This window comes from Eretmochelys imbricata, chromosome 3 (assembly GCF_965152235.1).
Source record: "Eretmochelys imbricata isolate rEreImb1 chromosome 3, rEreImb1.hap1, whole genome shotgun sequence".
Taxonomy (NCBI): domain Eukaryota; kingdom Metazoa; phylum Chordata; order Testudines; family Cheloniidae; genus Eretmochelys; species Eretmochelys imbricata.
This window is the reverse complement of record NC_135574.1, coordinates 134,291,431-134,314,495: the sequence shown is the minus strand read 5'-3', so window position 1 is coordinate 134,314,495 and position 23,065 is coordinate 134,291,431. Positions and strand designations below refer to the sequence as shown.

The 23,065-nt window shown below is 39.9% G+C and overlaps 1 protein-coding gene across 4 annotated transcripts in view; it reads right to left on the bottom strand.

Annotated features, from left to right (window-relative positions):
- TBCE (tubulin folding cofactor E) overlaps positions 1-23,065 on the bottom strand; it is a 54,854-nt gene that overhangs the window by 18,998 nt on the left and 12,791 nt on the right. For all 4 annotated transcript variants that reach the window (XM_077813431.1, XM_077813435.1, XM_077813434.1 and 1 more), the window contains 4 exons: positions 13,007-13,195; positions 10,322-10,410; positions 6,144-6,243; positions 1,251-1,347 (listed from right to left, as the gene is read on the bottom strand). In XM_077813431.1, the coding sequence (XP_077669557.1) occupies positions 1,251-1,347; positions 6,144-6,243; positions 10,322-10,410; positions 13,007-13,195 (475 nt within the window). The remainder of the gene's footprint in view (positions 1-1,250; positions 1,348-6,143; positions 6,244-10,321; positions 10,411-13,006; positions 13,196-23,065) is intronic.

Sequence of the window (23,065 nt, the reverse complement as noted above, 5' to 3'; positions counted from 1 at the left end):
TTATAACATTCATAAACCAGTTGGAGAACACTTCAATCTCTCTGGTCACGCAATCACAGACATGAAGGTCGCTATCTTAAAACAAAGAAACTTCAAATCCAGACTCCAGCGAGAAACTGCTAAATTGGAATTCATTTGCAAATTGGATACTATTAATTTAGGCTTAAATAGAGACTGGGAGTGGCTAAGTCATTATGCAAGGTAGCCTATTTCCTCTTGTTTTTTCCTACCCCCCCCCCCCAGATGTTCTGGTTTAACTTGGTTTTAAACTTGGAGAGTGGTCAGTTTGGATGAGCTATTACCAGCAGGAGAGTGAGTCTGTGTGTGTATGGGGGTGGGTTTTTGGAGGGGGGTGAGGGAGTGAGAGAACCTGGATTTGTGCAGGAAATGGCCTAACTTCATTATCATGCACATTGTGTAAAGAGTTGTCACTTTGGATGGGCTATCACCAGCAGGAGAGTGAATTTGTGTGGGGGGGTGGAGGGTGAGAAAACCTGGATTTGTGCTGGAAATGGCCTAACCTGTTGCTCACTTTAGATAAGCTATTACCAGCAGGACAGTGGGGTGGGAGGAGGTATTGTTTCATATTCTCTGTGTATATATAAAGTCTGCTGCAGTTTCCACGGTATGCATCTGATGAAGTGAGCTGTAGCTCACGAAAGCTCATGCTCAAATAAATTGGTTAGTCTCTAAGGTGCCACAAGGACTCCTTTTCTTTTTGCGAATACAGACTAACACGGCTGTTACTCTGAAACCTACTATACAAAGTGATGCCAGAACCACATTTCATAAAGAATCTCAATATGGTTATATCAAAGTGGGTCAGTCACATAAAAATAACTTTAAAAAAGTCAGTGTTCTGATCTATATTAGAAAGGTTGCACCAGTATAACAAACTGAAAATCAGTTTGCACAAACACACACCCCTAATGCAGACACATTAGAACCAGGTTAAACTTCAGGTAAACTAAACCTATTTAATTCAGTAATTTACCAAGTTACCAATTTAACCTGGTTTAAGTGCGTCCGCATCAGGGTTTCATGCCAGTGTAACAAGAATTTTAGACTGATTTAATTATACCGGTGCATCTTTTCTCTAATATAGATCAGACTCAGTTTTGGAAGATTATATGATCTAGTGTAACACCCTTACACTAAGTGTAAGCCCTTATTATGTTTTTACTGACCCATGTAACCAAATGACTAACAAATAAAAACAATTTACTTCATAAATGTAAGAAGCTCATTACCTCTGCCCATGTTACTCCAGTTCGATTAAGTGCCAGAACCCTCAATTTACTAAGTGTACAGGTTATAGAAGCAGATGGAAATTTCATCTTGTTTTCACTGTATAAAAAGAATAAACAGGTTCTTATTTCTACAGCATAAAACTAAATCACCAATTTAGAATTTCATATTTCAAAACAAAAAGGAACACATAGGATTAGAGAGGCACATTGTCAAGGACTTTGTATATTTAAATATTTTCCAACCTATTTAGAAAAATGCCTTGGTAGTTTGAGTGCAAATTCTTTCCTTGCAATTAGTTAAAGTACTGAATTCCTTGCAATTTAGTTAAAGTACTGAAGCTGAAGGGGTTAGTTTAAGTACCGAAGCATTAAGGTGGGAAAAGGGAATTATCTGTTACCAGAAATAAAAGTGACAAGTCAAATGTTGGGCCTATCACCCTTGACACTGTATCTTAGGAAACAGATTAAAATGAGGGTTGCAGCAGGAAATTCTTAAAGAGATTCATCTTATGACAAAATGTCACAGAGATTACCAGACCTACCCCACTTAATGCTCCAGTAAAGGATCTACATTAATTTGTCATTTTGTTAAAAATGTCTTTTTTATTGTTAGCAGCTAGACTTTGTATTGTACACTATTGGAAAAATGCAACTCCTGCTCCTATGAAATAGCGGTATAATAGAATATGGGCTCTTCTTGTAACGGGAAAGCTTTCACACCAGATATGTACACAAGAGAAGCACCAAAAAGAGGATAGGTATTTAGAAACTTAGCCACCCTTTTTAGCATACTCAGAAGAGGAGGACTCCCCTATCAGCAATCCAGAATCTTTAGCCAGGTTCTTTCAATACCTTGTAAGAACATAAGCACGGCCATACTGGGTCAGACCACTGGTCCATATAGCCCAGTATCCTGTCTTCCAACAATGGCCAATGCGAGGTGCTTCAGAGGGAATAAACAGAACAACTAGTTATCAAGTGATCCAACCCGTCGTCCATTCCCAGCTTCTGGCAAACAGAGGCTAGGGACACTTCAGAACAGTTTTGCATCCTGAATAACTAATAAGTAATGTTCAGTGTAGTATGCTAAGGTTTTATTTTAACTTTGCCTTAATAAACTAATTTTTTTAAAAAAAATTAGAACTAAATAGTATGCATAAATGCCAGAACATTGATAAAATAAGGATTTTAAGGACTCAGAGCCACAGAAAAATGCTGACATTAAGAGCTTATACATGGTGCCATAGTGTCCTTAAACTAACTCTAGGTCCTATTTCCCTCCAAGCATTTCTTTCCTCTGGGCTTGCATACAGAGGGAAAATTACCAGAAGAGTTATGTCAGTACAGCAGTATAGATATGCAGGTAAATCTCCCCATGTAGACAAGCACTTAGAGATTGGATAGCAGAGGCTTCCCCAGTTTTCATCTACTCTTACCCTCCCCGCACCAGAATTGTTTTTACTACAGTTGTGTATCTACTTCCAACCTTTTTTAAAAAAAACTGACAACTTCTGACAAAAGGGACAAATAAATCCAAAAATTCTGTTTGTGTCATAAGCACCATTTTTATACAATCCATTTGAATCATAACTCCAAAAAACACACTATAAATCTGGATTACAAATTTTAAACACTCAAGGATTAAAACTTTATATCAGAGTAATTAAAAATAATTATCTTATTTTTCCTACTGATACTAGTCAAGGCCCTGTATACCCTGCAGCAAACTGGGCCTAAATCCTGCAGCAACTTCATTTTGGCAGCATTCTGGCGCTGAATTCTGCGAACAAATGGAAAATCTCCAATAGCTTCAATTTAAAAGTTGGGGTCTTTTTTTAAACTGAACTAAGTAGGAGAAGGAATACAGTCAGTAAACCATTCCTTTTTTATTTTGATATTAAATTCAGTTTATGTCACCGTCAAATTTCAGTTTGCCTCAGGTTTTTGTATTGACACAACTACATTGTAGAAATTGACCACGGAGCCCTTGGACGCTACTATGGGGACAACTGTGACTTTTGACACAGAGAAAGGTATGGAAGATTTTTGGTACCCAGGAGTCTTTTGGTACTGGGGGAGTGCATCTTGTCTTTCCCTACCCTTATGGGATAGGGGAAGAGGCAACTTAACTTGGGAGTAAGGGAACCTGCACTCCTAATTCCCCAAATGTGGAAACCATGATAATAACCAGCAGCCATACTGTCCCTTATCCTAATATTTTGCTATTTCTTCCAACAACGATGGGTAACATTAGCTGAATATTTCTACTTAAAAAGGATCAGCTTTCAAAGTGTTAATGTTAATATTTAAACATGTTTGAGTTAATATACTCCATGCTGATGAACGGAGAAGTTTGTCTATGAGTTATGGTTTCAAGCTGTCTGCTTACAAACTCAGGAAGACCACAATGTATCAGTTCACATTTGGAGGTTTTCTTAGAGTTTGTGTCAGGGGGTTGCCCTATTTATTTAAATAAAAGTTAAGATTTCACAACATAATTCTATTGCAAATTCCTTGGCCATGAAATTATGGAAAAAATGGAGCCCCATCAGAAGTTGTTCTCCTGAGAGTAGGTTCCTCAGTGAAAACTCCAGTCTCAGCCTCTTCAACAATCAGCATGTGTGTATTACTCATGGGTGGCAGCTGGAGCCTCCCTTTGGATAGGCTAGCCCCCGGTTCTGCCCCCCCTCCCTGTGGCCAAAGCCCCAAGACACCCTGCCCGGAGGTGCCCCGAGGGCCCCCACACACCTGCCTGAAGGTGCCCCAGACCAGTCGTGGTCATGCCATGCCATGCCTTCCCCACCTCCCCCCAAGCCACCCCAGGGAAAAGCGTCTTCCTGAAGCTTTTGATATATCCCATGCAGGTTCAGGGGCTGCTGAGGAGGTGGTGTTTACTACTCAGCTTCCTGGGTTCATCAGTAATCTCGCTGGAGCCCAGGTAGATTACTGATGAACCCAGGAAGCTGAATAGCACATACTGCCTCTCAGCTGCCTTGCAACCTGCTTGGGGAATAATAAAAGCAAAAACTTCCCCCACCAAACCCTGCAACCGGGGGTCCGGCAGCAGCCTTCTCCTACCTATTATACCTGCCACCCATGGTGCAACTAGTTATAAACTAACTGGTCAACCGCATGTCTCATTTGGAACCAGAAGTCCGCAATGATGCAGCAACAGAGACAAAAAAAAAAGCAAATACAGTACCGTACTGTGTTAAATGTAAACCATTTTAAAAAGGGAAAGTTTAAAAAAGATTTGACAAGGTAAGGAAACTGTTTCTGTGCTTGTTTCATTAAAATTAAGATGGTTAAAAGCAGCATTTTTCTTCTGCATAATAAGTTTCAAAGCTGTATTAAGTCAGTGTGCAGTTGTAAACTTTTGAAAGATCATAATGTTTTGTTCAGAGTTACAAACAACCTCCATATCCGAGGTTTTCATAACTCTGAGGTTCTACTGTACCTGAAAAATACTACTGGACTCATACAAAATATAAAAAGGAGCACATCTCCAAGGCTCCAGTTTCCTCTGCCAAAATTACAAATACAAAAATTAGATTGCCCACAGAGCACTGAAGTCCCCTACCTTCAATTTCCCATCCATCTCATTTCTCTGAGATCTATTTCTAACAATTAGGCAGGCCTGAATACCCATATAAAAGTGAGATCTCAGCTCCCACTTAGCTGCCTCTACTCTTCTCCCCTAAGGGTGGGGGGTTTAATGTGCGTAGTAGGAATGTGCAAACACATCAATATTGTCATAGATATTTCCCAGCAGGTTTGTCACTGTGATCCACTAGCATTCTTTCAGGTCAGGTGTGGACTGGGTCCCAGAGAAATCAAGGCAGTGCCCCTGAAGCATTTGGGATACTTCAGTTTGGTGAAAGATGAACATTCTGAATAAAACATGATGCTCTAGATAAAAATCAGACTCTTGAACAAAAGCGTACTGGGACAATGGGGCGGGGGGGGGAATAAGCAGCACCAGGAGATAGAATCCCAAGACGCTAAAAACAATTCAACAAAAGGAAAACAAGTTTGTTTTAAAGCATTCCTACATTAAAAGAGAAAACTCTTTAAGTTATCAACTTTAGAATACAAGGAAAAATAGGTCTGGAAAAACAACAATGAAAATAGATAATTAATAAAATTAGCTAGTCTTAGTAGCTGCCAAATGAGCTCCCTCAGTGAGGATGAGAGTGTACATCCAAAAGGCTTGCAACTGTCACCTTAATTGCAGTAATGTGGTTTAATGTTTTTCACTGTGAAATTCCATAGTGCCCACCTTCCCATTCTGAGTCAAAGGGATACTACCAACTTGATTTTTTTAAGTCTAGTTTCTAAGAGAGCACCCTTTAAATAGTATTTTTCTGAATATTTTAAAAATAGCTTTTCTATAAACCTTTTTAAGGGTTTTTCAGCCTCCTGTTGATGTTTACAAGGAATTTATTAGTCAATTTCCCCCTTGCCAAGTATATACTAGAAAATGATTAAATTGATTATACATAAGGAACTGTCAAACACAGGAAGTAAACAACCAAAAAAATAGAAGCAATCACAACAGCCTTAGGAGTTTCTTTCAACCACAGCAGTCTTATTGTCATTTGTAACAATAATATAAATACTCATTTTTGAGTCAGAATTGTGATTTTCTAGTATATAGTATTCCTTTAAAGCTTTGAGACATATAGACAAGACAAAAATGTCTACCCTAAACACTTTTGGAGAATTTGGTTTCACACAGTCAAACATCCTTGGGAATCTATTCTTTCCTTGATGTGACACACTATTGGAAGGTATCGCACATCCAGAAAAAGACTAGATACCTAATAAAAAATAAAAAAACAAAACAATTTGGAACAATTATGAAATGAAAAAAATATATTCATATATATACACCTGAGATCAAGACTTTCCAGATTCTGAACTTGACAAGCAATATCTGTTACTTTCTCCCAGGATGGCAAAAGATTTTTTGATAGATTTATACTCCTGATATCTGAGAATTCACTTTAAGAAAAATGTATCAGAATTCTGAACTTTTTTCAGAGAACGGAGGTATAACTTTACAACTATTGTGTTCTTGAACCAAAATATAGCAGAGTAAATCTGTCTAAGCTAACAGATACTACTGCTCAGTTACTCCTAGTTTGTATCCTGGAATCTGTTACAGAAATAGTACATTAAAACTTATAAAACAACTCAGTTCTACAGGTCCAGAAGAGTGTTTATGTCTAGAGTAAAGAATATATAATTCTTATTTGTTCATTTAGTAACACGGTGTACAATTCTTGCTATGTATTTTGGAAACATAACCACAAAATGTAAGAAATGGAATGTATTATTACTGATTACATATTCACAACCACTGATGCCCATGAATAAAGTGCTTCTCCAGTAACAGCAGCAATTTTTATGGCCATATCTACACTAAATTTTTTCTTTGCTACCACCAATGCAGCGCTTCTGATAAAAGATGGTAGTTACCAGGGTAGATTTGATTTAAATCACGATTAAAATCACTAGTCAGGAAGACTATTTAATCATGGATTTCTACATAAAAGCGTGTTCTTGTTGGTTGTTATAACCTTAATACATATTCTTCACAACTCAGAGATAAAAGTAGGTTTCATTTTTAGAAAGTACACACTATACATGTTTTAAGTGATTTATTCTGAAAGCTTTTCACATTAGTTTTACATCAGAAAATGAATGTTTGGTTATTTCAATTACCAAAGGTAATTGAAGCAGATATTTATGAAGTTACTGGGAGTTGAACTACCTCCAATTCAACAGGTTAATCATGAATATTTGGAGGAGTTTCTTGCCATGCTGGATTAGAAGGAGGACATCACCAGTCAGACATTTAAATTGTTTTATTTAAATAAAACAACAACGTTATGTATTCTGGATTTTTTTCTTCAACAGCAAACATAATATTTTAACAAAACAAGCATATGAATTTTTGAATTTAGTTAAACATTCAAATATTTTAAAATCAGGGTTGTTTTTGTTAAAATTGTTTTTAGCAAATAGTTAATGTTTTTGGTTTTTTTTTAAATCCCAAGAATTAAAATAGACAATGTTAGCCAGGTCAACATGAGAAACTTAAAATATTGGCTTCTGCAGCTAACTCAGTTGTCTTCACCTTCATTTTCCTGTTTGTTCATAATCTGGAAACGGAAAACAAGCTTTCCTGCTTTTTCAGGTCCCAAATGATTTCTCAGTTTGGAATGAATTAGTCCAAAGGAAGAAAATATTCTTTCTACGCCAGCAGAAGAAGCTACTGTTGTTAAAAGTGAGATCATCATTTCAACAGTCTCTGAATCCGATTGTTTAAGGGACTTCCACCAGTTCACTGGTGTGACTTTCTTTAAAATATCACCAGCAAACATATATTTCTTGAATGGTTCACCCTTAGCTCTGAAGTTTATCACAGTTGGCATTATGGAGGGATGATTGCTGGATGTCCATGTCATACCCAGCTCCTCTTCTTCAGCAGTTAAGGTTTGACTCTGATACAAAGTATCGAGAATATTTGCAAGAAAATGAGCTGGAGATAGTGCTTGTCCAAGTCGTTTTTTAAAATGCTTGTAATTGAACTCTGTCACTGCATATTTCTCTTTTTAAGAACTCACTCAATTCCTTTCAAATTTCAACAGCATCAGCAATAAAACAGCTACTTCCCTGCATTTTGGTCCAGGCTACAGAAGTAGGCTTCAGGGTACCCACCAGGTGTTCAACATTTCTCTTAAGCCCAATGTTGAGACCTTTGTGAACAAAATCGTGTAAAAAGAAAAGGCACTGTCACAGCCAAACTGTCATCAGATTAGGCCAGTTCTTGATGTAGTGCTCAAAACAGTCCACTACGGAGTTCCATCGCATGTCTTGTGGGACAGTTAGCTAACTGCTGCAAAGTGGTTGTTACAGAAGTATTTTGCAATTTCAACATTAGCTTTTATTTCTGGAACACTGAAGTCTTTAGCTAGGAGGTGCATCAAATGAGCACTGCAACCGTATATTAGTAGCTTGGGACTCTCTTCTAAATTTCTTCTCATCTTTGATATATTTGCAGCATTGTCTGTGACCAACCTGCGTACCAGACATTTGAATATTTTTTCCCAAGTTTGTTATAGCTTTTACTGCTACTTCTTGCAAGTATTCTGCTGCATGCACATTTCCTGATGTATCAATTGTTTCTGTAAGGAAGACACTCCCTTCTGTTGTTACACAAGCACAAACAACAGGATTATTGTGGACAATGCTCCATCCATCAAGATTCAGGTTAACAATTTCACCCTCTAGACCTTTTGCACACTGCTCAATTTCTCTTTTACACACTTTATCCAGCAATTTGCCTGTGACACCTGCTCTGTTGGGTGGACTGTATCCTGGTCTTAATGACTGAACCATGTTAATGAAGTGTGCGTTCTCAATTGTACGGAAAGGAGAGCTTATTGCATAAACAAACAGGGTAATTTTTTCAATCAATTACCTCTTTTTATAATCTGCTGGTTCTTATCACAAACTTATCTATGGTTGATAGAGATTTTTTTTCCTTTTTGCCACAGATGATATACTGTGGCTATGTGACATACATGATGTGACTGAAACACTCTCACTGGCAGGTAACTCTGAAACTATAGAAAATGATGGTGATCTTGAAGTTTGATAGTCTTCAGAATCCTGTATGTTGACAATGGATTCTCCTAAACAAAATAAGTCAATGCAGTTATTTAATTATTATTACCATACTGCTCATTTAGTATTACTCATTGCATTCACCGACACTCAGTACTACTTTAGAGGTGAAATTGTAAAAGGATTATCTGCCTATTTCAGCTATTTTTTATCACAACTGCAATTAAAATGCAGCTGTATATTTTTTGCTCAAACATGAGAATTCAAGAATAGTCCAGAAGGAAGACAGGCAGTCCTTAAGAAAGGAGTATGAAATAAAAAATAGTTTACCAACCCGAAGATCCTGCCTGTTCAGACATGTTCCTTTCATCATCTTCAATGCAGCTTCCTCCTGAGAAGGAACATTTCTCATGATGTTGTTTCATTCAGGCAACCAGGCCTTACATTTCTTTGTTGCACTGTTTGCATTTTGCACACATGCCTGTCTTACCCACAGGTAGAGGAACTTCATTAAAATATTCCCAAACTGGGTCTCTTTTACAGCCTGCTGCCATTATAGGTTTTCCCTTCTAGCGAGAGAATGGTATGGTAGATCTCAAATCAATGAAGGCTACACTCAGAAAGACCTCAAGACTTCTGGAATGTGCTGCTCAAACAGTTTCACTTTTGTTTCTACTGCCTGCCCCTCCCTTCTCATATTTATCTCCAGACTTCTTCTCCTTGTCCAGATCTGTTCCACTCCCAACAATCTTCTATTCATTGCACTTTTTGAAACTTTGCACTTTTAGAGAAAGGTAAGGGATTGACTCTGTGTACACAAATTTGCAGAGGGACAATAGGGTTGAGGTCTGTTATTTCTCACTTTTATATATTATTTATTTATTTTAAAATGTTTTTGCTGTTAACAAGCATATTATCTCTGGAGACACAAATCCACAGTTTGAGAACTGCAGAACTAAGCAACTCTGATGGTATCTTCTAGACTGAGCACTGAGTCCCTTAGGGTAGATAGAAAAATTAACCTAAAGAATCTATGCAGAAGCCCCTGGAACCCCATAAGATTGGGTCCCTAATCCATGAATTATTGTAACCCATTTACAAAACTTTTCTTAAACATTACATTAATATATTGTCTCATACTATAGAATTGGAATTTTCCATGAATTCTGTTCCATGATGAGATATCTTTGAGCTCTAATGTATCTTAATTACAACTACTTGTGCCCATTATTATGGAATTTCTACCATTCAAAAGCATTTATCGTTAGAGGACAGACTGAATAAAGCTCCTAAATTTAATAAAAATGAACTAAACTGATTTGAAAAATATGTAAATGTAATCCCTTAATGTCTGCAGATACACCTGGAATGCTTAAAGCATGTGTTTGATTTATGTAAATAGTAGCACATAATAAAACACTTTTAGAAAAGGATACTAGGACACGTTCTGCTGATTTCCTCTTTCTGACCAGCATGGCTCACTGCACATTCGCTCACTGAGATGTCTACCAATTTGTTCAGTTGACTACATGAAAAAAATACTGAATGTTAATTTATATACAAACAGAGAAAAACAGAACAGATTATATATTGTATAAAAGCACCCAGATATTAAATCTAAACACTATGCATTTTACATTCTTTTTACAATTATTACTATACAAACACTATATTACCAGATAGTGGTATCATCTTCATCTAAATCACAGAAATGCTCCCATGTAATACCCCTCAGCAACTTTACAGAACAATTTGTAAAAGCAGCAAAGAAAATGATCCTATCAGATTTAAACCACACAGAGTAATTCAAGTATGCAAAATTTAGTAATGTAATTTGGAACATCCAGGCTCTTACAAAAAGTGCTACAGGAATCTTAATTATAAATTATCAGTACCTTTGGTTTTAAGTCTCTTCTGAAAAAAAAATGGTATTTTCAACTGTTCAGTAGCCTCTAATGACATTTGTGGGAGGGGGCGAATTGATTCAGTATCAGCTTACAGGAGAAGAGTGCCATCTACTGAATCAAGACCACCCAACTGCTGCAGGAGCTCCATGGAGACACCAGCATATGTGCAGCCCATTCCATACACCACACCAATTATCAACAAATAACTAATTTCCTCCTCCTCTTCTTTCCCAGATAGAAGAATGAGAGCCACTTAGAATAGGTGAAGACAATTCCTCATTACTGGTACTGTGGGCTTTCAACCCTTGACTTTTTTATTCACAGAACATAGTCACCACTGAGCTGAGTTGATACCGACATTAAAACACTAACAAATCATACACCACACAACAATCATAGAACATTAACATGAATTTTAAAAGGAACCCATTAATGTGTATGACAAATGCTAATCTCATGATAAACTACATTCCCTTACTTTAGCCCTCAAATTGCTGTCATTACCTCTTGTTGTGTGAAGTCAGACTGTGAGCACCTAGGAACTGGGATCATGTCTGATTAGTCTATAAAACGTAATGCAAATTGTGGTGCTATATTAATAAGTTTCTTGGATATCTCCCAAGATCTGTCAAGATCTGACAAGATCACAGCTTGAGGTGGTATGCTAATATGAACTAAAACCTCACCAATTAAGGTACATATTCTCCATCGGAAGCAAAATATAACTCATTACACATGCATAGGAGAGGAGCACTAAAAATTGAAAGAGTTACACCTTTATATATCAAAAAGCTTTTAGAGTAATTATGGCCCAATTTATATAACAAACAAATAATTGCAATATTAAACATAATGTTCTTTACTTTTGCCAGCCTGCATAAGGCTACTGGCAAGAGATGCATAATACTTGCATATAGTAAAGATGTTAGGGTGAAAGATGTTTTGGATGCATAGTTTTAAAAAGTAACATTGTCAAGATAGCCATTAAAAGAAATTCCTCACCTGTGTTACTACATCTTGTATTAACTAAACATGAAGAGCTTTACAAATCTGATTTACTGTTCATCATGAGGGTTTGGGGCATTTAATTTAACTGGAACAGTGAAACTAATGAGTTTCAGCTTCTGTCTCCAGATCATTTCACTTTCTGGTTTTTATACGCTCTAGCATAATGTTGTTGAGTTTGAGTTCACAATTCTAGACAAATGTTTAACCCCCCCCAGAAAAAGGTCCAGCAAAAAACAAGAGATATAAATGTTTAATGAAAAGGTTACTCTCATAAGTTTTTAAAAAACATATGCCCAAAAGCTATGCTACAGGCTCAAGTCAACCAATCCCCAGAGTCTGTGAATATTTAATACAGAATCATGGTTATAACTCCCAGACAAAAACTGTTAAAATACAGTTAATGCTGAGAAGGCATATCAGTAATTCAGCGTAAAATATGTTACAGACATGCTGCAATTATCCCAACCAAGTGTTCTCAACCCAGAAAATTCACAGTTAAGGTTAAACTTAACCCCCATCCCCAAACATGTTAAACTATGGAAATACACAATTAGGGCACCCAATCTAATCTTAACTGTTTGCACTGTCAGAGACCTTTCAACTTCCCAAATAGTAAAAACTCCCTAAAATTTTGTGCACAAAGCTACATGTGGATTATTATTCCTAGGTTTAACTATCATTCTTCCCCCCCCACCCATGTTTTCTCCATAATGGAAAGTTTCTCCTTTGGCAGAAACCTTAACTCAACACAATAGTGTTTGTGGATCCAGACTGGATTAAATTTTCAGTTATGAAAAATTACAGGAGGAAAACATTAATCTTACAAATTATTCAAATGTAGCCTATGCATAAGACTTCAGTGAGTTTTAACTTTTTGGAAAGTTTGATGAGTCTGTGTTATACTGTTAGTGAGACTTTTAAAGGCAAAAAATGTCTGACATGAGGTGCTATATATCTTAAAAGGACACATTTTAATTAATTTTAATTCCTAAACTAATTAACAGATTCATTTGTAAATTCTCAGGAAAAAAAAATCTGCACTCAGAGTAAGTGTTTTATTTTTGAGGAGGCTACACAAGTTTTCATATATAACAAAGAAGCTGAATTCCTGATTTAAAGGACAAAACTCAACTCAGCCTTAACTATGGCGTCAATATAAATATCTCCATAATATAACTCAGATTTACATATATAAATGACACTTGCCTTTGTTGTTCTATAATAGAGTCAAAACCAACAAGTTCCACAGTCTTCTTTCCAATGACTAAAGCATTCTCTTTCTCACACTCAACATCTTGCTCATCATTCAATCCATAGCGGTTCTTTACTGCAGTAAGAAAATCCACACCAAAATTTGCCTTGTTTGGGCGGATAAAGGATCCTCCTGTCGGGTGACTGGAAGGGGGGGGAGAGAGAGAAAGAGAGGATGTGTACAAAAAAAGAGGAAATACAAAACAGTAGTCATGGTTATAACTCCCAGACAAAAACTGTTAAAATACAATTAATGCTGAGAAGGCATATCAGTAATTCAACGTAAAATATGTTACAGGCATACTGCAATTATGCTGCAATTCTGGTAACAGTTTCCTGTTCTCTGGGTACTTTTTAAAATTATTTTTACTTTGAGTAACATTAGAAAAAATATGGTATTATCATTCTACTACTGGTGTAGAATTATGCAGTTGTGAAGTATCAAGCAGCACACTCACCCCTTACTGCAATCAACAGAAGTCAGTATAATCTCCAATTCCCCCCACTAGATGTTATTAGCAGCACTTGTACCAATGTAATGAGATTATAACACGAGAACTAAATTCTTCCTAACTCCACTCCTTAAAAAAATCTTAATCTCTAGAAAAACAGAAATGAACTGTATCCACAGCAATGGGTTATTTCTGGGTATTGTTAAAATTAAAGTAACTGTTTTAAAAGAATCATAACTAAAAATATTATCCATCTCAGGTACATGTGAACATCATCATATTAATAATTGTTAGTGCTTTGTGTATTCCACAGATAGCTGTAGTATTCCTTGCTATATCATCGTGCCCCAGAACCAAAGACAACAGTCATCTACCTGTACAGTAGCTGCTGTTCTTCAAGATGTGCACTCCACTCAGGTGTGCATGCACCTCGTGAGTCAAAGCCAGAGAACTTTGCTTATCAGTACCTGTAGGTGCACCATTTGCGCCCTCTGGCCCGGTAGCCCCTCCCCTGGCTATTAAAGGTCAATGCCACCCCAACACCCCCCCCCCGCCCGAGTTCCTTCACACCGAACATCAAGAATTGAGACTCCAGTGCAGAGAGGAGAGAGGGTGGGTCATGGAATACACATCTGCTTCCACATCTCAAAGAACAGTTACTGTACAGGTAGGTAACCATCTTTTCTTCAAGTGGTTGCAGATGTGTATTCCGCTCAAGTGACTCATAAGCAATATCATTGGGAAGGGGTTGGAGACTACTTGAAGAACGACCACAGAACTGCCTTTCCAAAATTTGCACCTGATCTAGATGCAGTCATAATAGCATAATGCTTGGTAGATGTATGTATGGAAGACCCTCTAGCAGCTCTCCAAAATGTCCAATATTGAAACGTCACCGAGAAATGCAACTGAGATGCTTGGGCCCCTGTCGAATGAACTCAAACTTTGTGGAGGTGAAGGCAAAGCTATCCCATTCACCGCTGTAACACAGGATGTTATCCACCTGGAAATCATTTGTACAGAGAATGCTTGACCCTTCAGCTGATGTGAAAAGGAAACAAAAAAGGCTCAGTTCTTTCAAAATAAAACACCAAGCATAGTCTCACACCCAAGGAATGAAGATGCTGTTGGTCTGCATTTGAATGAGGCTTGGGAAAAAATACAATTAAATATATTATCTGATTAAGATGAAATTGTGACACCATTTTAGAGAAAAACTTGGAGTGAGCCCTCAAGGCCACCCCTTCTTTGAAAAACTTGGCATACAGAGGGTTTGCCACTAGGGCTCACAGCTCAGTAACTCTTCTTGTGGAAGTTATTTCCACAAGAAAACACTGTGTTTTGGTAGAGGAGTTGCTAAGGGCTTAAATGGAGGACTGATGAGGACAGCCAACACAGTGTTATGGCCCCACTGAGGAATCACTTTCTTCACCAGTGGAAAGAGACTAATGATCCCACTCAGAAATCTGACTACCATGGATTTCAAGAAAACTGATTTCCCTTGGACTGGAAGGCGAAACACCAAAATCACCACCACGTGGGCTCTCAATGAAGTGAGAAACCAGAAGACTGAAGGTGTAACAGGTACTCCAAAATGTCCTGAATGCAGGCATGCATTGATTGAATTCCCCGGGTTAGGGATCAAATCAAAAAACTTTTTGCACTTAGCTGAATAGGAAGCCCTAGTAGAGGACTTCCTATTATTAAGGAAAACCTGTCAAACAGCTTTGAAACAGTGTTCCTCTTCTAATCTAACCAATCAGCATCCATGCTGTGGGGTGCATACTGTTCAGTACTGGATGCAAAATTTGACTGTGGTACTGAGTCAGTAGATCAGGACACCAAGGAAGAGGAATGGGCAGATGAACAGAAAGACTGACAAGCATGGTCTTAGACAAGCCACTGCAATGACAATCAGTCTGACATGATACATCCCCAGCTTGAGCATCACCTGAGGAACAACTGCAATATTGGGGGAGGGTGTGTGGAGGGGGACATGCGTCAGCACTGATCTCCAGTTCAAATGAAACACATCAGACCGAGAAGCCCTCCATAGCAAAATGTATGTCACTTCTAGTTGTCCTTCATTGCAAACATGTCAATGGACCTCAGCACATTGCTGTTCAGAGACCACTCAAAATTCCGGGAGAAATTCCTGCCAAGATAATCAGTTAAGTGATTCTGGGACCTTGGTAAATGAGCTGCTGTGGGAATGATATTGTCTTCGATACAGAACCGCCAGAACTTTTATCACCACCTGACAAAACCAGATGGGGCGGGTACCTCCCTGCTTGTTCACATAATACATTGTGGCGGTGTTGTCCGTGAGTACATGAATCACTGTGACCTTGAGATCTGCACAAAATGCCCTGCATGTATTGTAAACAGCTCAAAGCTCCAGGATATTGACATGAAGCAATACTTCCTGCTCTCTCCACAAACCTTGAACCTTTAATCCCCCATATGGGCCCCCCAACATACTGTGTAAGCATCAGCAACTATGGTCCCAGATGGATGATGATGAGCAAAGGGGACACCTTTGGAAACACTGACCTGATCTGTCCACCACTCTAGGATGCCCAGGATGGGCAATGGTATCTGCACCAAACTGTCCAACTACTAACAATTTGGGAGATATATCAGTTTCAACCAACCATGAAAAGGACAAACACGTAATCTTGGATAAGTGCACGTGGCCATATGACCTAACTTCAGGAACATCTGGATCATAGTTGAAGGGTGAGAGCGGAGACACATACACAGCTAACAAAAGCATTCGTTTGGTAGAAATGCCCTCAACTCAGAGTCTAGTAGGGACCTAATGAATTCAGGGTTGGGTTTTTTTGAGTTAGTACTGTTCACTTTCCCTTGTTCAAAACCAGACCCAGATGATCAAGATAACAGTGTGAACTGGACATGCAAGGACTTTTTCTCTGGAGTTGCCCCTCGCTAACCAACCATCCAGGTATGGAAAGGAATTAATTACTCTTTTTCTGAGGTACGCTGTCACTACAGCCATGCATTTGGTAAAAATGCATGGAGCCGAGGACAGGCCAAAGAGGAGCACAGTGTACTCATAGTGCTGACCTGCCACAACAAGTCTCAGAAACCTCCTGCGGCTCAGGAAAAAAGTCATCACATGGAAATAAATGTCCCAAAGATCCAGGGCAGCAAACCAGTGGTAATTCAATACGAGAAGAACAGAAGCTAGGTGACCATGACGAATTTCATGTATTTGCTGTACTTTTTGAGACTATAGAGATCAAGAATAGGTCTCATTCCTATACAGGACTTGAGGACCAGGAAATACCAGGAATAGAATCCTTTTCCCTGATGCTGCAGGGTAATCTTCTCTATAGCTCCCAAAGGACATAGAATCTGAACCTGTGTTCAGAGGAAGATCCCTAAAGAGCGATGGGGTTGAGGCATGGGAAGGGGTGGGGAATAGACAGTAATTGGATAGCATATCCCCATCTCATGGTGGTTGAGGACCCTTTTTTCCATGGTTACTGTGTCCCAAGAACTGTAAAGGTCAGACAGCCTATCTGTGAACTGAGGGAATGGGGAGGTCACAACTGGAATGGTGTCCTAGATGTGCAGCTCAAAATGGCTGCTTGCTCAACGTTGGATGAGAGCGGGCTTACTGGTTAAAATTGGACTCAGAAGGCCTCCTCCTCTATGACCCTACCTGCAGAAGTCTTGCTACAAAATAGGGAAGGCTGACTACCAGAAAAGCCGCTGCAAGCTGTATTGCTGCAGTTCTGTTTACCGCCGTAATGACATCCCTTGGAGGTTTATACCCCCGCTCCAAACAAACGTAATGTAGCACACGAGTCCTTAAGAGGACGTAAAGTCTCACCAGTTTTCTCAGAAAACAAAAGCCAACCATCAAAAGGCAAGTCTTCTATGCTCTGCTGAACCTCTAGAGCAATGCCGGAATTCTGGAACCACAAGGCCCGTCTCGTAGTCATAGCTGATGCCATAATTCTGAAGGAAGCATCTTCCATGTCCAGAGCTCACTGCAATGATATTTTGGCTACCAGATGGCCCTCCTCAATGACTGCCTTAAAGTCTTCCCTGGAGGATCCTGGCAATTTATCAGTGAATTTGGACATAGCATCCCGATTGATGAAGTCGTATTTAGAGAACAGTGCCTGATGATCTGCAATGCACACCTGTAACGACTAGGTTGAGAATATTTTTCTCCCATCAAATCCAGCCTTTTCGACTCCAGGTCCTTAGCCATGGACTTGTACTTCCTCTGCTGTGATCTATAATTTATTGCCAATGCAACAAGAGAGTTAGGGCTGGATGGGAATAGAAAAAAAAATCCTGCATACGGACAAAATATCATTTATCAGCCCACTTTGCAGTAAGAAGCAATGAAGCTGGGGTATTCCATAAGGACTTTACAGCCTCCAAAAGAACTTCATTTATTGAGAAACCTACCTTCCCCGGAAGTGAGGACTGGAGAATAGCCAACAACTTATGTGTATTCTCATGCACAAATTCTGCCTGAATACTCAAGGCAGAAGCCATATGCCTCAGGACACACTGGTACAATTTAAAATCCTCAGGCACAGGGAAGAAGAAGAATCTGGTACCGTGGAGTCATCTGGTGAAGAGGCAGTTGAAGGAAGTGGGGCCAATGGAGGCTCCTGAGAGAGCACTTGTTCATGTACAAGGGGTTCAGGGTGAGCTGGCACAGTAGGAATGACCTCGCACTGTCTTTTCCAGACAAGGTCAAAGAATGGAATCTTGTAGACTGATGAACATCCCAAGGAGGCCACTGGGATAAGGGTATGGCATTGGTGGCCAGTAGGTATGAGCAAGGAATCCCCATCACTACACCATGGGAAAGATGCTAATCTCAGTACCAATGGTGATCCAAGGATGATCCCGAGGACCTCCAAGAGCGTTGTCTCAAACATAAGAGATTTCGGGGACATCTTCCCCTTTCCATCTCGACTAGCCCTGGAAGTCATCTGATTGTAGCTGAGAAGCCCTGCCCCCAACAGAGTAAGCAAGGAATAAAAACAAACAACCTCATCTGAAAACCAATATGGAGATGGCACCAGTACCAAAAGAGGCATCACACTTCGCCTTAGCACCAGAGCAGACAGACAATGGTACTGAAGCCAGGCCCAGCACTGATCTCAATGATGATGTCTGCGCTAAAGGCATTGTTGGTGCTGAAAATAGCGTCTGTGTCAACGGGCCCCTCAGTACCCTCAACTCTGCAGTCTGAATCTTAGACAGTGCAGAATACGGGTTATGATGAACAAGACTACTCTGCAACCAGAGCAGGCAGTAGAAACAATATGGCAGAACAAACAGCAGCCATGGCAGCTGCATGTTCCTGAATTAATCATGAATGGAGAGCCAGAGAAGGTCTGATGCCACCTGGTATGCCAGTGGCATAGAAACAGGCAGTACTGATGCAGACAAAGTCAGTGCTGACATCATCTGTACTGGACTCAATGGACACCCCATCGCTGGTACCAGAGTCGATGGTACAGTGTCTAACGGATCTCAGCACAGTACTGGGGAGCAGTTAGATGGGCCAGCTCCTTCCCACATACCCGAGGAATCATGGTGCCAGTCAGCACGCTCCTCTTAGATGAGGAGGCATCGCTCCGAGTCCTGGCATGGCATCGGTTTGTCTTGTGAGATTTCTTCCTTGAAGGACCAAAGGAAGGAGAGCGATCCCTCTTCCTCTCGAGGAAATATCAGAACTTGGGCTTGGAGCAACTCCTCATGTCAGTTCCAAAGGCCTCCGTGGGACTATCTATGGAGGTCCCCAGTGTCAAAGCGGTTCCCCCTGGCCTGCTCCAGAAAGTGCTGCTTGAGGCACAAGTCACTCATCACTTTTGTTCTCTTCTTGAATGACTTGCAGACTGAGCACCTTTCCTTAACATCTCCCGGTCCCAGGCACAATAAGCACCAAGTGCAGGGTTCACTATTTGGTACAGCCACCCCACACAACGGTCTGTGTTTAAAACCTGGTGAGAGCATCCCACCAGTCTAAAATATGCTGCTGACTGCTACTTACTAGCAAAAACTTAAAGGCACTATTAAACTAGCTATATACAACGCCTCCAGAAACAATGGATAGAAAGAAGCATGATGTAAACACCACATAGAACACTCCGACTCAAGCCGTGGGTGGTGAGAATGAACCGAAGGGGGTTGGTATGGTGCTGTCCTTAAATAGCCTGGAGAGGGGCAATGGAGCCAGAGACACGAGTGCTGTCCCTATAGTTATTGCTAAGTAAAGTTCTCTGGCTTTGGTGCACTGGGCACACGCGCACTTGAGTGGAACACCCAGCTGTAACCACTCCAAGAACTTTCTTTATAAAGAAAAACAATTGTTTCTGGCCCTCAGGGGTATGAAGAAAACTTTAAAAATATTAACCGACATTATAACAATGCAGTGTTGTCTTCCTGTCTCTACAAACAGCCTGAATGAGCAGTATGAATTGCCGTCATTGTATTGGTATGCTAACTTTAAAACCTAAAGATTATAATTAAATGTTAACATTAAATGCTGATAATTTTAGCAAAAACATCCAACTAATCTATTTATCCCACAATCCTATATCACTTCCCAGGCTTCCTTGGATGCCAAAAAGCCCTAACTAACTGTTCTCTATCAGTTGACAAAACCTCCAGCTTCCCTCTGACAACCTTTATGTTACAGTTACGTTTTCAAAACAAAAATCTGCAGTAAACTGAAATCTGAAAGGGTGGGGACAGTGAGAAATGAAATAGACTATCAAAACAGACAGACTACTGCACGGATTAGGTTTTTCATTTTCCTATTTAATTAAATAGAACCTCAATTTTCAATTTATCTGAAATTGCTGCAGAATTGCTAGTCTGCTGCACCAGAATGCCAACAAAATTAAAGGATCTTTAATTAGATTAGATCCACCTTGTCACTGAGTACACAGGACTTTGACTATTAAGTCTTAGAGAATATTTGTACTAACACCAAAGACAAAAATCTCTCATTTAACAGTATTCCATGAGAGCACAAATCAAAGACAAGTCACTTTTGAAACGAATGAATCGATGTTCAAACTGCTTTATAATTTAAAACTGTATAAAGTGACTAACAAATGTGTACATTTACATCTGGTTTATCTGTATATAGCATTGTAACCTAGCCAGTTCAAACCATTGCAACTCTGATTCATTCAATGACATCAAAGTCTGAATATGGATTAATTTTATGCTTTCAAAAAAGTAATGTTCATGTAGAACCATTATATATATATAGATCGATAGATTTGAAGGATTATATTTACCAAGTGAGAACTCCCTTTTTGAAAGCAATAAATGCCCACAAAAGAGCACCTAGATTCCTGTGTCACATTTTCTGCTACATTTTAAGTACAAATTTGATTCTCTGTACCCTGATGCTAGGAAAACTTGGAGACTCTGATAAGGTTGGATGGATGCAACTGGCTGAGGGTTGGTATATTGTGCTGTATACCATTTCCAGAGGTAGCTCAAGTTTAGTATTATGAGAGAAGAGTTAGTGAAATGCAGGACAGGAAGAAAAGTGAGCTGCACAAGCATGATAACGAATGGTTTCAGAGTAGCAGCTGTGTTAGTCTGTATTCACAAAAAGAAAAGGAGTACTTGTGGCACCTTAGAGACTAACAAATTTATTTGAGCATAAGCTTTCGTGAGCTAGAGCATAATGCACCCGATGAAGTGACCTGTAGCTCACGAAAGCTTATGCTCAAATAAATCTGTTAGTCTCTAAGGTGCCACAAGTACTCCTTTTCTTATTATAATGAATGAGAGCAGTAAACAGCTAGACTCTAGAGCAGAGGTGGGCAAACTATGGCCTCCAGGCCACATCTGGCCCGCGGGACAGCCCTGCCCAGCCCTTGAGCTCCCAGCCGGGGAAGCTAGTCCCCAGCCCCTCCCCTGCTGTCCCCCCTCCCTCGCAGCCAGCACTCTGGGCGGCGGGGCTGCACGCTCATGCAGGGCAGCGCAGCAGTGTGTCTGGCTCCCGCCGGGTGACGCAGCTCCTGGACATGCTGCTCTAAGCAGCGTGGTAAGGGGGCTGGGGGGGGCAGTCAGGGGACAGGGAGCAGAAGTTCGGGGGCGGGGGGTGTTCAGGGGATGGGGTTGGATAAGTGTGGGAGTCCCGGGGGGCCTTTCAGGGGACAAGGAGCAGTGGGGTTGGATGGGTCAGGGGTTCTGAGGGGGTCAGTTAGGGTGCGGGAAGTGGGAGGGATCGGCTAGAGGGCAGGGGCCAGGCTGTTTGGGGAGGCACAGCTTTCCCTAACTGGCCCTCCATACAGTTTTGCAATCCCAATATGGCCCTCGGGCCAAAAAGTTTGCCCATCCCTGCTCTAGAGGAAATTTAAGAAACATATCTTCAGAAATACAACTTGTCTTCTCAATAACACAAATAGATTTTTCCTGATTTGTTAGCCATTAATCATCTCCTTAGAAAAAACTGAATATCACTAACTTTGCAGATCTATTTAGCAAGAATTGTCTAATATACCACTCCTTGATAAGCATTTTCTTTGTTCTAGATATAGACAAATCCCGCTGCTCCATTACTCTGTTCTAGAATTTAGGTATGGAGCCATCTGGTTACTTTAGACTTGGTTACATATAGTAAGTCTCTGTTATATACTTTTGCTAATTTTGATAGCTGTGTATTTTTCAAACAATAAAATCTTTACTGAAATTTATGAAAATAAAATATATAAGGGACTTGTTATAGTTAAACATGCCTTTGTTACTGTGAGATTACATTGCTGTGATGTGCTCTGTAAGAGGCTATGACCTGAAACCATACAGAAGCTGAAGCTAATGCAAAATGCTATGACCCACTTATTAAAGCAGAGTTGCATTTTGAAACCACATGAGGGCAGTGCTTCAGGATCTGCACTGACTCCCAATAAGCTTCTAGGCGGAACTCCATGTGTGGGTTTTAATCTATGAAGTCTTAAATGGTTTGTGTCCTGGTTACCCTCTCCCTGAGCCATACTATTATGCTTGAGATCAACAGACACATTCAAGCTGAAGTCCTTTCAATATAAATTAAAGGGGTGTTCTCTGTGAGGGGCCCACAGTTTTGAAATTTGCACCCCTTCCTCACTCTGTCCATCAGAAGCCAGATTTGTTAACCTTCTAGACATGCTGCAAAACCCATTTTCCCCCCTTAAAGCTATATTAAGGGGCCTGATATTAGATTATCATTAGTAGACAAAACAGACCACCTCTAAAAACAAACTAAAAATGACCACAGCAACATAGGCTGAGATCAACTCACCCCCTCATCCCTGTATTTTCTTAAATATTTAGGGGTGAAGGGAAAAAATCAGACAGGGAGTAGCAAGAGAGATGGGTAGTGAAAGTTCACAGACGGAAGGAGGAAGAATTGGCAGAGAGCAACTGGAAAAAATGCTGTGGGATGCAGCATCCTGTGGAGAGGGCTAGATAGAAACACCTTTTGGGGGGAATGGGAAATAAACCATAGCAGAAAGGTAGAAGATGAGGAAAATACTGGAGGAGCAGGGAAGACAGG